The 16,163-nt window shown below is 38.8% G+C and overlaps 1 protein-coding gene across 5 annotated transcripts in view; it reads left to right on the top strand.

The window, feature by feature from the left end:
* Window positions 1-12,661, top strand: part of pigg (phosphatidylinositol glycan anchor biosynthesis class G) — a 60,274-nt gene extending 47,613 nt beyond the window's left edge. For 4 of the 5 annotated variants that reach the window (XM_046030676.1, XM_046030679.1, XM_046030681.1 and 1 more), the window contains 3 exons: window positions 3,123-3,432; window positions 8,095-8,258; window positions 12,110-12,661. In XM_046030676.1, the coding sequence (XP_045886632.1) occupies window positions 3,123-3,432; window positions 8,095-8,258; window positions 12,110-12,332 (697 nt within the window). In that variant the 3' untranslated portion in view covers window positions 12,333-12,661. Of the gene's footprint in view, window positions 1-3,122; window positions 3,433-3,538; window positions 3,917-8,094; window positions 8,259-12,109 lie in introns of those variants that run through there. The other variant, XM_046030677.1, reaches the window with a different exon arrangement.
* The last annotated feature ends 3,502 nt before the right edge of the window (window positions 12,662-16,163 follow it).

Genomic DNA, 16,163 nt, shown 5'->3' on the forward strand with positions numbered 1-16,163 from the left:
TTGTGAACTGACAAGATTTTCGTGTAAATAGCTTTTGAGCCGTCACAGTTTGGAAATATTACCAAAAGCTACTTGAAATCAATGTTGGATATGATTCTGAATATCATCTGGGTTACGGTGGTCAATAGGTGAACGTATTAAAAACATTTAATCCTTAATGAATAATAATGGGTTAATCTCTACATTTTTGCAGAGAATACAGTTAAAAGCCTCCATTTCCTCGGGCTGTATCTCCTTGGAAATTCAGTGACTCCCTAAACTTCATTAGCTCTTAATGCTCTTTATTTCCCCCCCATCCATAACGAAATAGAATAAAATAACTTATCATTGCCATAACTCTTACCACTCTTTTGTTGTCTGTTATTGGTTTTATTAAGGCAAATTTACTCATACATATTTTGTTGGACAAATATTCCTAATGTGAGTTAATTAAAGAGCAGATTAGAGAAAAAAAATATTTTCATTTAAGTTTCTGAGGATAAGAGCATATGCTGAATGTCTGAAATGGAAATGAGACCAAATGTAATTGCCTTCATAATCGAAAGCACTTTTCCCTTAAAGCTTCAATTTGGGACTTTTTGAGCATATAAATTATTGATAGTTTGAAAAGGATTTTTGTGGAGTAAGCCTTTTAGAAGGAGAAGAGCCTTATGGAAACTTTTTAACCTTGTAGTAGCTGCAGCTTAGTACTTTAGACCCTGACTAACTGTCAAACACCACAGGACAAGACAGTGTAGCCGTTGCCCATCTTTACATCTGTATTAAATCTTGCTGACATGGACACACAGCTTACATCTTTCCAGCCATTAATGGTGAAAATTCCTGTTTTCCAAACTTGTTACATTTATTGTGTAGAAGAACAAGAAATATTTTGGATCCAACCGACCAGAGCTAAATGAACAGGCACAGTCGTCTGACCAAACAGAAACAGAAAGACAAACCATTTAAATGACACAAGTGACAAGTGAAGCAGGAGAAAATTGGCTTGGTAATTGTTGTGCTAAAACAAAAATAAGAGTGAGCCATGCTTCTGAATACAGTCTGACTTATGTCATTCTTTTTAAAATTATTCTCACCCAGGTGTTTTCACTGATGTTGCTACATGGCTTGCTTAAAAAGTTTGAAGATTAGTGATTTTGTTCTAGATTTGTTGCTGCACCAATAGGCTACAATCCCACTATTCACTAAAATATTGCTTTACCTGACTTGCTATCAAGAATAATGCTAATAAAAAAGAAAATCAAGGTCCCTCTACGTGGACAGCATCAAACGATTACAGCTTAATAATATGTTACAAATTACATGTGCGGGGAAAAAAATGTATATGCACTACATAAATGAATAAAAAAGCATTTACTTTTGTCCGCCATGCTTCTGCGTATTATGACGTCAACTCAGCAAGTTGTGTAGTTTCCGAGTTGTTGTTTCGTCTTGAAGGGTCATTCAAGTGAATTCCACGATTATTCTGACACCACATGACTGCAGGGTAAGTAGAGGTCTAATCAGTCACAGTAATTGAAACCACATGTGTGGGTGTGCAGTGCCTTAAATATTGGCAAACATTTCATGCCTTGTGAAACAGTGTAAAAAAATGTAATTATTAGTGTCAACAGACTTAAAAGCCCAATCTGTCTTTATTATTATTTTTTTTTTTTACCAAGAAAATCGAAAACACACTTACTTTGTCATGTTCATCTAGCTATGCAGTCAGGTGTCACACAGAGAGGTGCTGATTCAACTCCATGGTCCTTTTGTAGGCCTGTATTGTGTTATACTGAGAGGTTTTTCGAATGTTTTAAGAGGTTCAGATCCTGTGGTTTGGTTTTTGGCACTAGGGCCTTTTTGTTTACATTTGGATTATGTATAGCACCTGCAATATGTGCTTATAATGACAACGGGTACATTAGCCCCTGAAATATCCAAAATGCAGTACCCATCCTCCAGATGTATACGCCAGTGTGATCTACTGTACAGTAATGATATAATTTAATATAATTTGTTATAAAAATACAGGTTATACATTTTGGTCAGTGTGTTGTATTATTATAAATGTAGCAGTATGTCAAAAATACTAAAATTAAACATTAGCATTCCAAGTCAGCTGTTATGAAACTCCTCTGTGACCTTCAAGAGTAGGTTGTAGTCTGGGTTGTTTCAGTGCCACTGTTGTGTTCTCCTTACTGTGTACAGCCTGTGGTACTCCATTCAAAAAAGCGATTTTAGATATCAGTAGCAGCTGAAAAACGTCACATGAGCCGAAAATATTAATGCAATACAAAATATAGCGATGCAGAAAGCACAACAGACAGTGATGGGTGTGCGAAAGTCTGTTTTCCTCAGGCGATTCTCTGTCTTCCAGTCTCAGACCTTTAATTATTAATGTTACATTGACATACTGCATACTGAATGAAAGAAGGGTTATGAGTTTCAGAAATATTACGGATCCTGTCAAACAAGAGACAGGGATATGAAATTAATTAAAGTAGTGAACTTTGAAATGCTACTATAACTGGGTCTGAAATCTGCAGGAACTACAGGTGTGTTAGACTGTAGATCATTGGCTATGTTTGTTCTCCCAAACTTTTTCTGTTAATAAGTGGAACATATGTTGACAAGTCACTCAGCTAAATATGAACTATTGTTTTGAGCTTTTACACTCGACTTTCCATAACTGCTGTTACTGATGCTGTTTACCATTTATCTTAAGATACCCCATTTATCAAAATGTTCTCTACCAAAAGAAAATGTCATTGTTACAGAGATGATATGAATCTGTTTAGGTGTAGAGTTTCTGTCTCCTTTTCAAATACTGTGTAGGGGCTTTATGCCCTATTGCATTTGATTTCTGAAGAGTGTTGTTTTGGTTCTCTTAAGTAATTAGATTTTTTTTCTTTTATCATATAAAGTCTGAATTAAATAATTTTCCTCATGTCCTAAAACCTAAATATATCTGGATATTTAATTGCTAGATGCAGGAACAGGTACAGTAACTGCCAGAATCCACATCACAGAGTCACTTACCACAATTACTTGAATATTGATTGAGGAGTTTTGTAGAGAAAAATCAATACTGGCTTACTGCAAATGCAGAAATGACACAGTCTGTAATCTTTCTCTTTTAGGGGAACAGTGGAGGCGCGCTTTGTTTACGTCTTCGTTTTGGGCATCCTCTTCTCGGGCACCAAAGACCTGTTGCGATCCCAGATCATCACAGCAGATGCCAAGTTGAAGAGCAGGGGCTTATGGGAGATTTACAGTGGCTTGGTTTTGTTGGTTTCGATGTTGTTTCGAGCTCACAACCTGCCAGTGCTTTGCTGCTGCCTGTTGATCCAGACACTCATGGCTCAGTTTATCTGGAAGAAACTCCACTATGACGCAGCCCAAACCACCATCATGCATTACTGGTTTGGTCAGGCGTTCTTTTACTTTCAGGTAAGCAACAATAATGGAAGTTAGCCACTTTGTCTGTTAAGTGTTTCATATATGTTGTGCAGTGGAGTTGTATAAAGTAATTTTTAATCTATGTCTAACTATAAAGGAAGGAATCTTCTGTCCTTTGTCCAACCGATCAACTTCACACTTGGCGGGTGCCAAGAAATTGGCCTGTTTGGAATGGGCACACGCTCCGAACAACCACAACCTAAACGGGCACCGCACCAGTGTATTTGAATGGCAATAAATTCATCAAAATCTTGCTCATTATTTTGGCAACCCATATTTTTCTTTGCAAAGTTGTTGACATTTGAGTGGCCAGACACCAAAAACCTCAAAGTAACATTTCCCCACAATGCTACTAATAAGTTGTATATTGCCAACTATTTTATATCTTCAGAATGATATTAGTAAATGGGGAGTTGGGAGCTAAATGGTTGGTATTAAAAAGGTGAAATTTTGCAACAAATTCATTGCAATGGAATTACTGCTGTCAGTTGTCGTTTTTCCGCCAACATATTTCAGAAAACTTCCTCAATTTTGCTAAAAGAAGTTTTCCCGCTTGCTTGAGGTGGTATCTGTCTTTTTTGAAAAAGAGATAATGCGCTAACTGAGAGATGGAAACACCTTTGCCGAATAACTTCTAACATAGCAAACATTTACCTCACATGCACAATCAGCTGTTTCCGCTATCGCCATATATCTAGGATATTCCCATAATGCGTGCAACCATTGCTGGTAGCAACTTGCCCAGGTGAAACACATTTCTGAAGACCTCCCTCCATTTTTCTCAGAGCCATGGTCTTTAGGTCCAGCGACAGTGTGGGGGCCTTCCTGAGAAAGAGCACTGCTCTCGTTGAAACTTCCTTTAATTAATAAAGGTGTATTGCAACAGTGGATAGTAGTGATTGATATTTTTTATTATCAAACCATTACTAGTTCACAAATTACAAATATTTCACTTCAAGTGCAATACCTGTTGGTGCTGACTGAGTTGTGTAGATGCGTATCAAATCAAAATCGACCCCTCTACAAATGGAAGTCCAGGGAACAACAAAGCAGTAAGCAAGTTTTTCTTATCTGATTGTAAGAGACATCTAATTTAACAGTCTGACACAGAGTATAGCAACATTTAGGAAAGCTATCACCACTGATAAAGTGTTGGAAACTGTAATTGGTGCAGCTCTGGGCAGAGGATGTGTTTGTTTCAAATGAGATTACTTTCATCCAGCACTGGCAAGAAGGCCAACTGGACTAGTTGTTTCCTGTGGATGTTTTATGGTGTTATGGGCTGTGAATGTTCCTCAAGATGCTTGGCTTTGGATTGAACCTCCACGCAGGACAGATATTTGGTTAGCAGATGTGTATTGTTGTGAACACTGAACTTCCACATCGCTAACAATTTAATAACCGTCATCACCCTTGGGTCATTAATACTTTGATGTGCTCGGGAATAGAGCGCCACCAGACAATTTTCAGTGTAGGCGCCCAGGCATGTAATTACAGACCTTTGAGTAATAATGTCAACGATGCTGTAACCATAATGGATCTGTAAAGCAGCGACATATGTGATTTAAATTTGCTGCTCTGAAACAAAAACTGGTCTCATCATGCAGAACAATCAAAATTATGTTGAATTAAAATCTAATCAGCAAGTACATGTAGAGCTAATCGATGAGCTCTGGGTTGCAAATTGATTAGAGTTGTAAGAGATTAATGTGGGGTCTGGAACCATACAGTTGCAGGAAAAAGTATGTGAACCCTTTGGAATTACCTGGATTTCTGCATAAATTGTTCATAAAATGTGATCTGATCTTCATTAAAGTCACCTGCCAAGTGTGAAGACGATCAGACCTGCAACTACAGGAAACGTCTGGTTGAGGTTATTGCTGCCAAAGGAGGGTTAACCAGTTATTAAATCCAAGGGTTCACCTGCTTTTTCCACCCTGCACTGTGAATGTTTACACGGTGTGTTCAATAAAAACAGGAAAACATAACTGTTTGTGTGGTATTAGTTTAAAGAGGTCATATTATGCTCGTTTTCAGGTTCAAAATCTGATTTAGGGGTTGTACCACAACAGGTTTACTTGGTTTCATTTTCAAAAAACACCATATTTTTGTCATACTGCACATTGTTGCAGCTCCTCTTTTCACCCTGTGCATTGAACACTCCGTTTTAGCTAAAGAGTGATACATCTTACCTCTACAATATCGTCGTTGGGAGTTGCACATGCACAGTATCTAGTTAAGGACTACTAGCCAATCAGAAGCAGAGTAGGGCGGGTCGTGAGAGGCCAGTAAACACTGCTTCAGTTCAGCTGTATTTCCCCTTACCAGCTTAGCAACAAGAGTTTCAGAGTGGTGAGTTATTAATTTGTAACAAATGTATCTTTCATCCATAAAGTTTTACCTGAGTTCTGTCTCTACATCACAGTAACAACTTTATGTTTTTTAACTTTTTCACTTTGCAAACCCCATTACATGCATAAAAAAGGTATATAGCTCAATAAAGGAGAGGGAAAAAACATTATATGACCTGTTTGTCTATTGTTGTGACTTAGATCAAATCACAATTTATGACCAATTTATGCAGAAATCCAGGTAATGCCAAGGGGTTCACATACTTTTTCCTGCGACTGTAGTTGCATTTCTGTTGTGTTTTCAGAAGCTTTATTATAACCATTGGCAAGAAGATGTTGTTTTCAAAGTGTCCTTGTTTTTTGGCAACCGCACACAAAAAAACACAGGAGGATTATGGGAAAAATTCCAGGTAACCTCAGATGCAGACATTGCTAGTGTCAGAAAAAAGTTAAATCGTATCACATGATGAATTAGCTGTCTCACCGGAGAAGTTTTGGCCGTCTGCATTTAGCTGTCTTGATCATTCAGAGTGATGGACGAGTCAGACTTTGCAGTGGATCTTCTGTGGATTTATCACCGGCCCAAAACCAGATGGTCAGTAAAGCAGCAAGGAGGTGTTTATTCTTCAGAAATGAGCAAGTTTGTGCAAATGTTGCCACGTGAGCAGGGACGAGTCACCCCATGGGTGTGATTTCAGATGCAACCTTCTGTATAAAACCATGAATCATCACAAGGATGTTTTTAGAGCTCAGACGTTAAAGGTGGACACAAGTTTAGTTAATTTGACAGAAGTGACTTTAAGTTAAAGTTGATCTTTCTGTTTAGTGATGTATTTAATGATCACTTAAGTTATTCCCATCACACTTACCCCAAAATAGAGAGTTGTCTTGGCTCTAGGATTCTTACTTTTTTCCTTGCATTGTTACAGCAGGGAACTGTGTTAGACCAGCCCCACACTCTGACAGTTGTTATGACAATTGCGCTTGTGTTTTTTTTCTCAAGTAATGTCTTTGTTGATGGTACATTGAAAAGATCTCAGCAGGATTTCAGCAAGAAAGCAAGCAGAACATTTCCATATGCAGCATATCCATATCCAACCTGCTCACTGATATTCACTGTGTGTTGTTCAAAATGGAGCCAGTTGTTACTGTTCTCTTCCTCTTTGATCAGAGATGAGTGCACAGAAGGGAAGTAAACCATTACTCCATGTGTTGCTGCTTATTGATCTTCATTGCATTCAAATTTAACAAGAAAGCCATCCTTGATCTCCGCTGCTTCCCAGAGATTTCTCTTTTCCCTGTGTGCGTGTGTGTTCATGTTAGGGTGGAGCGTACATGCCACAGCCGAGCAGTCACAATGACTCTGTAATGTAATTATCACTTGTTATGCGCAAGGGAATTCAATTTAAGTAAAACACTTACAAATTGAAAAACTGTAAATGAGCCCATTTGAGCTTTGTAGGAAAAGATGTGAGCAGGCGCAGCGGCGTTTCTCCGAGGTGCTGTTCAGTGGCTCAGGTTGATTGATTTGTTTGAAGGCTGCGTCTCAGAGGTGGATGGATTACTTTGCCTTTTTGTCACTTGATTTGAACTGAATACACATTTCAACCTGCTTACTTTATGATCTGACAGACCACTTTATATATTTCTATATTCTATAATTTAAAAAAAATTTAATGATGATTCCCTCACATGCTGTGATGAGACGACTACATAAATAATGAGTTGCACTGTATTAATACATTCGAACAAAGGCACATTTTTTTATGTGAATACATCCTACATTTGCAGAACCAAATACCCTTTATATTGTGGCTACAATGATTGCATTGTAGTGATAATCCTCTAAAGTGTGATTAAAAGAGAGAATTAAACAAGGTTACAAAGTTTAATATTGCAAGTTCACTGCAGGCACATTTGGTTTGGTCCAGAGATACTGGAAATTGGTTACAAAGTTAAATAAGCCAGAAATAACACCCCTTTTAAAAAGCAGAATGTGTGTGCTGGCACATACACACATGCACACTTACACAGTAGCCTGAGTGGCTCTAACAAGAGTCCAGCTCTAGACAGAAAGCGGTGTGTGTGTGTGCTGCTCTGGTCAGGGACTGGAAAACACAAACAACTGGGCCACTGGGAAGTCGCCAGAAGCTCAGAGTAATGATGATAAAGCAGAGGACCAGTTCTTTAGAGCTCTGAAATGCTTACAAAGCTTCACCCACAGATCTTTGTGTACTTGTTTTGTCTGTAAACTCATGTGCCGTTGTTGATGCTAAAATAAGATTTCTTTGTGCTCCTGCAGGGCAATTCCAACAACATTGCCACCGTCGACATTTCAGTCGGCTTCGTTGGACTGGAAAGTTATGTAGAAGCACCTGCCATCTTCTTAACGGCCCTTAGCACTTACGCAGGGCCCCTGCTCTGGGCATGTCACCTCATCTGCTACCTAAGCTCAGAGAGACACAGGTAAGCGTCAGTTTAAATGTCACGCTATGGCAGTGATATCCCACCAGGGCTGTTTGTAACCCAAGGTTACTTCTGCATTTGCCAGGGTGTACGTGGGAAAACTCAAGTGAAAAATAAAGTTGTGATTTGATTTCAAATTAGTAGGTGTTATGCTGATCTTCATAACTATAACCAGCAAACTGACCATCAACCTGAGTCAGTTATGAAAACGAATTAGCCTTGGAGCAGAAAGTTTGAAGTAGTTAACCATAAGTAACGGATAAATGGAATGAATAAATTGGATATACAGTTCAAATAGCTAAAGGTAATGAATTAACCATCCTGAAATGGCTAGCTAAAAGAATAGATAAACCGTTTAAATAGTTGGATAAAGCTTATAAATAAACAGTTTACCTAGTAAGCTAAGAGTAATGGAAATTGTTGAAACGTCCAGCTGGAGCGTCACTCCATGTGGCAGAGCCTAGGGGTGAATTCCAACTTGATCAAGGCAACCCAAACACTGACACTTTTATGAAAACATTATTTTAATGATAACACTAAAAATAAATAATTAATAGTTGTCCTACAATAAATACATTAATAGTTTTATGACAGGTGGTACCAATAAAAGGGTACTTGAGGTCATCTGATGGAGCTTTAGGTGTTTGTCCTTCAAAATGTTGGAAACCACTGCCCTGTGGTATAATTTCATTTTAACATTCTGCTCTCTTATTTGGTTTGAAGCGCAGCTGCACAGCATCATCACTTTTACTTTTGAGTATTGGTTGTTTCTTTTTTTTATACGTTTTCGTTCTGAAATCCTCTCTGTGGGTGGGACAGTACAGTTGCACAGAAATATTCATTTAATTGGTTTACTCATAGCAACAAGGATACTCGCTTGCAGGGTATCAAAGATGCATGTAAACAGCTTAACCTGCATAAGACCTAAACTGGAGAGAGGCCAATAGCTGGGTTGCTGTATGTGTGTGAATGTAGCCAATATCTACAGCTTCCCCTCAGCATGAGGCCCCTGCACAGTGCTGAGTGATGAGGTCTGTGGCTGGGCAACAGCTGCCCTGCTGATGGAGCCAAAACTAAAATGCTTGTTTTATGTAGACAGAGGATGGTATTTGTATAGAAGAAGTCTGTTTAACCTGCCTACTCTGTGTTGTTTAAATGCCAGTAAAAGAAATGAAATGATATATCTAAGGCTGCAGCCTTGTGATAAAAAGTCTCTACTTTACGTAAAGAAATAATAAGTAATTTTGTTAGGACAATGGTCTCACTGAAATTACATTGCAGAGGGTGTATATACCTGTGTATGATTTATAATCTTAATAATCTTTGATCCCACATTTGAATATAACATTTAAGTAGTCCAGACAGATTCTGATTAAAAAGTTCTACTTCATCTTAAAATTTCCATGCTGCCAGCGGCAGAGCCTAGGGATGACCGTGTTGATCCATTCATCCATCCAACACTTTGGTCCAGAATGGCTCCTGGCTGGCTTGCCATGAAATTTGATGTGGACATTTGAGGTCCTCAAAGAATGACTGATGTTGGTGACCTCCCGACCTTTCATTTAGCCCTACCATCAGTGTCCCTGTGACCTAAGGTTTCATCAATGACAATACATCCCCAAAACCACTAGCCAGATATCCATGACATTTTCACTGCAGCCTCTAGAGGCCACTGCAGGGACTTTAGCCTTGTTCTGTGATGCCAACATCAAGCTAACATCACATTAAATCCAGCTTCCAAACATTACATACTGCATGACAGTATTATTATTATTCCTAGCGTGCCTATCAGTGCTTTCAACGGAAACCCCACGTGTGAATGTGCACTCAAGAGACACTGTGACGAATGAAACTCTAAAAGAGGCTCATATACAGTAGCTCATTTAGAATTCACTCTGCACCATCAGCAGCTCGACCACAAGGCAAGTACTGGAAATGGACTTTGATCAATAGCCTTTCAACGGGTCTCCCTTGACACAGTCAAACTCTACTTAAAGCAATTTCAGAATTTAAACATAATGTTTTCTTTGTTTTAGTGCACATAATCATTGTAAACCGGCCAATCAGAGGACATCATTAAAGCTGTCTCTTAAAGTCTTATACTCTGACGTAAATATAAACAATAAAAAAGTATATTCAGGTTAAGCTATTTTCACTGTGTGCTTGATTTCCAAGAAGCTGCATTGGCTCTTTGAAATTACCTTTTGTTGAGAGCTTTGAAAAAGCACAAGTGGAGACTGTGACAGACAGTTGATCTTTTGTGCAGCTTGCTGCTTTGTGAGCTCGAAAGTGAAATGCTTTACTGAAATACAATGTGTTGAAGGACAATGTAGCCTTCCATCAAACTCTTATTTTAGTGTTTTGGTGTAGGATTTGGAGTGGTGGGATCTTCCTCAGTCAGCGCTTCATTTATCCTTCATTTTGCGCTTTTTATGCTGTGTTCAGGGCCACCTTCTTTCTTCAGCTGAATTTCAGTTTACTAAAACACATAAATGACATCAAGCTAAAGTTGAGCAAAGTGTCTTTATCTGGCTGTTATTTCATGCGGCTCGTGACATTTTCCTCTAAGTATCAGTTCCATGATATTGTGCTCACCATCTTCATTTCTCTTCATCTGAGGATATGGCGGCTTTGCTAGTCACGGATTTAAAAGTAGGTCTATTAGGGCCGTCGCCAGTTTGAGCATACTGCATACTACAAATTCATGACACAAACAATACAAACTGGGGCCATGGCATTTGAAAGACCTGGACGTTTATCAGGCAGGGAGGATTTAACAAAAGACCATATTCAGTTGCATTATGGGAAGTGTAGGATCCAGTGTTTTTGGAGCTTGAGCCATGCTAGGAGACTAAAAGTCAGGATATTTCGGCATCTGCTGCGTCAAATATGACCATTGTTTTTTCCAATCTGTCACCTGTGAGTCCCCCAACTTCATGGCATTGATATCCTAAATCACTGTAGTCACTGGGTGTCTCTTTAAATCTGTCTGATCATCTGACCAGTTGCATTGCTCATCCTAATGAAATGTTATCATAACTGACTTAAATGACGTCCAACACTCCAAAAACAAGACTTGGGTTTATTAAAAACAGGACAGCGTAGCAAAAAAAATGCACATTTTCTTTTTCCTTCTTATTGAATTGTTGCATTCAAAAAAGCACATTATTGATTATTGTTAGGGTTGGACACATTTGTTCCTGTGTGTATTTTTATCGAAATCAACATTGTTGTGTGTGTTTCTAACTGGCCCTTTCATTAAATTTCCACCTCCAACTGGACTAATTCCCATGTCTCCTACTTCTCTTGTCTTGGGACAAGGCTTGAAGTTCCTCCCCCTCAGCTGGGACTCTGCCTGTTTAAATGGGCAAGATCCCTGTACTAATTTACGAGTGTGTTTCAGCGTGTTCTCAGAGATAAAGTCTAGTGTACCCAAGTCTTTGTGTATCCGTGTGTGTTTTGGTCTCACATCATCATCTCCTAATCTTCGCACTGCCCCCCCCCCACACACACACACTCCCCCATCATGCAGATTTTAAAGTCATTAACTTCTTTATCAGAGTTTGCCAGCAATCCATATTATTGTGAGAAGATAATTGGATCAGACTCTTCTCTTGGGTACATGCGTAAGTTCAAGAAAAAACTGCCTTCACTGTGAATCATCAAACAATCTGCAGCTTTGCCGATTTGACATCATCATTTAGAAAACATAAAGCAGCTTAGGCTACCCTTGGTTCACATATAAACTTTTCTGTGTTGCTGTTTAGGAAGTTTGCCTATTATTCACAGTTGCCTGCTTTGCTCTCTGCATTGCTCTCCTGCTCTCTGATGAATACTTTTCCTCTCTGCAGGAGCTCGGCTGCAGTTGGCCATGGCTGCTACTGTTTGGCCCTGCTGAGGTCCGTGCCAGCTGCAGCCTACATTGTGCTGGTAACTGTCCTGCGGTACCATCTCTTCATATGGAGCGTCTTTTCTCCCAAATTACTGTATGAGTCCATGCACCTGCTGCTGACTGCAGGAGTCTGTCTCTTCTTCAACACAATGGAGCAAAGCCACAGTTCCAGTAAGTCTTAGGGAGCCAAATACACATCTTAAGGGGGTCCCTCAAGTTAAAGGGTCGGGCACAGTCTCTAACCACTGTGTGTAAGACTTTCAGACTGAGACACACTAGAATATGTTTTCCCACACTCTGTAGGATACTGATCTGTTCACAGTATGTGAATAGATGCTTCAGAAAGCGTCCTTCCTCTGGACTCTGCACGTTTGGTTTGCAAAACAAACTTTGAGAATGCACCTATAATGTATTTTTGAGCAGACTATTTAAATATTTTATTCTTTCCAAGGAGAAAATGTTTGCAGATGAATAAAAGTGAAATGACATAAAGAAGCTTTTTGAAAGAGAATAACTTTTCTTTTTTTTTTCTTTTTTTTTTTTTTTTTTTACATATACATACTTTATATTACCTCAGGTGAGCAACAGGGCTACTGAGACAACAAAGCAGAGTTTGATGTTTTGGCTGCATGTATACACGTGATGTTTGGGTTCTCACAGAGCTAAACTCTTTTGATAACAGCTTAGTAAAGACCTGCACCCTCACAGGTGTTTTCAATTATTCTGGCTGATAAGAACTCATGTTGATGTTGGGCTGAGCAATGCCGGGAATCACACAAGTTCACCAAACTCATTAGACCTTTTTCACAGAAGAAATTTTGACGTATCACTGTAGGAATAGCATGTGTTAATAACAAAAGGAAATGATGGCTGAATTCCATTTAGCTGCTTCAGTTTCAAGATACTCGTAATGTGCGTGCAGGTTTACTGGGACACTTTAATAGAACATTGTTAATGTAATTTGTAACATCTGTGCTTTTCCTGCTGTGACAGGTCAAACTGCTATAGAGTAATTATAAATTTTTAGGATGTCCTGGCCTAACAGGTGCAGCAGACCTCAATCAAGCATTGTCTGTAACTGCCCACACGGTCCGGAGAGGAAATCAGGCAGCAAAGTGAAAACACCTGTGTGGGTGTAAAATGGAGGTGCAGGGGGGTTTAAAAATACAAGTTTTCAAGAAGTATTATTAGTATTATTATTTCTCTTCAGAACATTTACAATATTCTGGTAAAATATTATGTAATCTTTTTTTCCCCTATTAATTTTCACTCTCAAAAGTAATTAACCCTCCATTTACTAAGGACATTTTGGACACAAAGCTGCACTAGATATATGTGTGTATGTGAACATACAAACTGATATTAAGGTGATTGGGCTTATAGATTCAGATTTTGGCAAACAGCATTGTTTAAGCACATCATATATCTAAAATGCTTTTGGATATTTTCAGATCAATTGAGCAGGTAGAACTCTGGGCCTTCTTTTTCTTAGCCATCTGTTTAGATGCATGTCCCAACAAAAATTCAAATGTATCGACTTACTAACATTATAAATCTTTTACTGACCTAAATGTATTCATATCATTCCCATATATGATTTCTGTATAATTGAAGTGCGGCTACAGCAACCTATGACATCTAACCAGAGTTTCAACCAGCCAGTCAGTTCACAATTCAGTCCAGACAACTAGAATGTTATGCTGGTCATACTGAAGTTAGCCAGGAAAAGAAAGGAAATATCACAGTGCATTATACAGTATGTATTATCATGTTTAGTTACTTTCTCTAGCTCTAACTGAGATTTTATTAATTCAGTATCAATGTTAGTGTCTAGGTAAACATTTCTACTGCATGTAATGTCAACTAGCGGTCTGCAGCCCATAAACACCACCAGATACAGTTCTTTTTCTTTTTCTTGTTTTATACATTCATTTATTCTTTTATTCTATATCATCTTTAGCTGTAGTTCTGTTGTTGCACAAAATCAGTAAAATCATCAAATACTTGATGAAACTGGCATATAATACACAGGTTAGTTAGCACTTTGAGATTTGTTTTAAATGTAAAGTGCATTACAAATAAAATTTATTATTAGTAGTAGTAGTAGTAATTCCGTCAGTGTTAAAGGAGACCTATTATGCTATTCCATATTTTATGACTTATGTTACAATGTTGGATGTTCATGTTAAACATGGCCCAAGCTTCAAGTAATGAGGTGAAAGTATTTCAAAGAAATCCCTGTGAACCAAAACCTCAGATTTCCTCCTGTTCTGAACGCTCTGTTTTCAACAGCTTTTTCTGTCAACGGCTCCGTTCTACCGCTCAGCGGCAACAACAGCCTGATAACATGCTTCAAGTCTTGGTCAATCAGAAGACTTGGCTTTGAGAGGGGGGGAGCTTAAAGAGACTGAGGCTGAAATGAAAGCCTACATGAAGAGCCAGTATAAAGGTGTGTTTATACTGACAGCGAAGTTAATATTAGCCTCGCTTTACTCGCGCGAGTTTGACCACTGGACATTTTGAGTGTTCACACACAACGCGAATAAACACAAGCCGCAAATACTACAGCTGTATGAACCCAAAGTAAACCTTTTGCTGTGATTTAATTGCAATAAACGGATCAAACTGATGCCGAAATAACTACATTATGATGCCGATTAGACTGTTAGACATATGAATTCATGCTTTGTCAGGTCTGTCAGCAAGCAAGGACAAGAACTTTTAAAATGTTTGTTTTCTGAATGGAGTTCGGATCGAGCTGGGCTATGTTAACCTGTTCACAGTACAACATACAACGATAGCTGGAATAAAGTTACAGACACATATTTTCTGAACTCACCAAGTAGTTCAACTTCCTCGCTTTCTTTTCTCAAAGCAATGTCTAGTTTTGTCCAGTTTTTATATAAATATGAAGTAGTAGTCCAACAGAGCTCTAGGTGCCATCCGACGCTAACAACAGTGGAACCGGATGTGCACGTAAACTAGCTGCTGAGAAGCGCGGGTGAAGGTAAATCAAGTTGTTATCCCAAAAACTGAAGTAAAAAGCTAATTTAATAAAAGCAGTTAACTCTGAGATCCTCCCATGGGTAAACGGCGTAGTTGTCAGAGCATAATCCAGACCGACTACAGGTGTTTATGTCCAAAAGCTGCAGCGCTGCTCCCCGTACACTTCCACAGCGTCACCACCGGTGACGTTTGGATCATCCCACCGCTGATGGGCTTTCACAACATCGCATCAAGTGAATTTCTCACCCAAGTTGAAAAATTTGAACTCGAGCGAACCAGCGAATGTCGCGACAAACGTCTCTTTCACACCGCCCAGAGCAAATTTGCCGGAATTCGCCTCTTTGAATTGACTTTGTATGTAATCACGCCGCCCAAAACACTGGATTCGCTTTCAGTGTGAACACACCTTAAGACAAAAAAATTTTTTTTCAACTTTGAATCATGCTACGCTGCCATACAGGTGTCACAGAACTACAATATAGGACTGGAAATGCAGTCTAATAGGTCTCCGTTAAATCACTGCCATAAATATATCTGATGGTATATATTACATTTTCAGAACATGAAAGGCAGTTGGTGAATAATACTGAGCTCAGTGCTACGAACAATCCTATACTACACAGCTTCAAGAAGATGTGAACTAATTAAGTACACATTCTCATTGTTTTCTATATTTTACTTGGAAATTGTTCATAAAATCGTTCTAGTTGGATGACCCTTCAAGTTCTGCTACAGGAACATAAATCCCCTTTTCCTCCCTCTTCTTATCCACCTGAATCTACCTGTATATGAATTTGGATGTCAAAGTCATACTTCCCAGAATCTGGCAGTGCACTGCAGAGTTTAAACTTCTTCTAAATCTGTTCCTTTAGAATAACTAAGATTACCACCAAAGTTGGCTTTCATCCAAACCAATAGGAGTATGGGGCCAAAAAGAGCAAACAATGTGTTGCTGTGCTTGTTCTAATGGAGCACACTGTACTATCATAGTATCTTGCTGATTGCTT

This window comes from Micropterus dolomieu, linkage group LG19 (assembly GCF_021292245.1).
Source record: "Micropterus dolomieu isolate WLL.071019.BEF.003 ecotype Adirondacks linkage group LG19, ASM2129224v1, whole genome shotgun sequence".
Classification (NCBI taxonomy): domain Eukaryota; kingdom Metazoa; phylum Chordata; class Actinopteri; order Centrarchiformes; family Centrarchidae; genus Micropterus; species Micropterus dolomieu.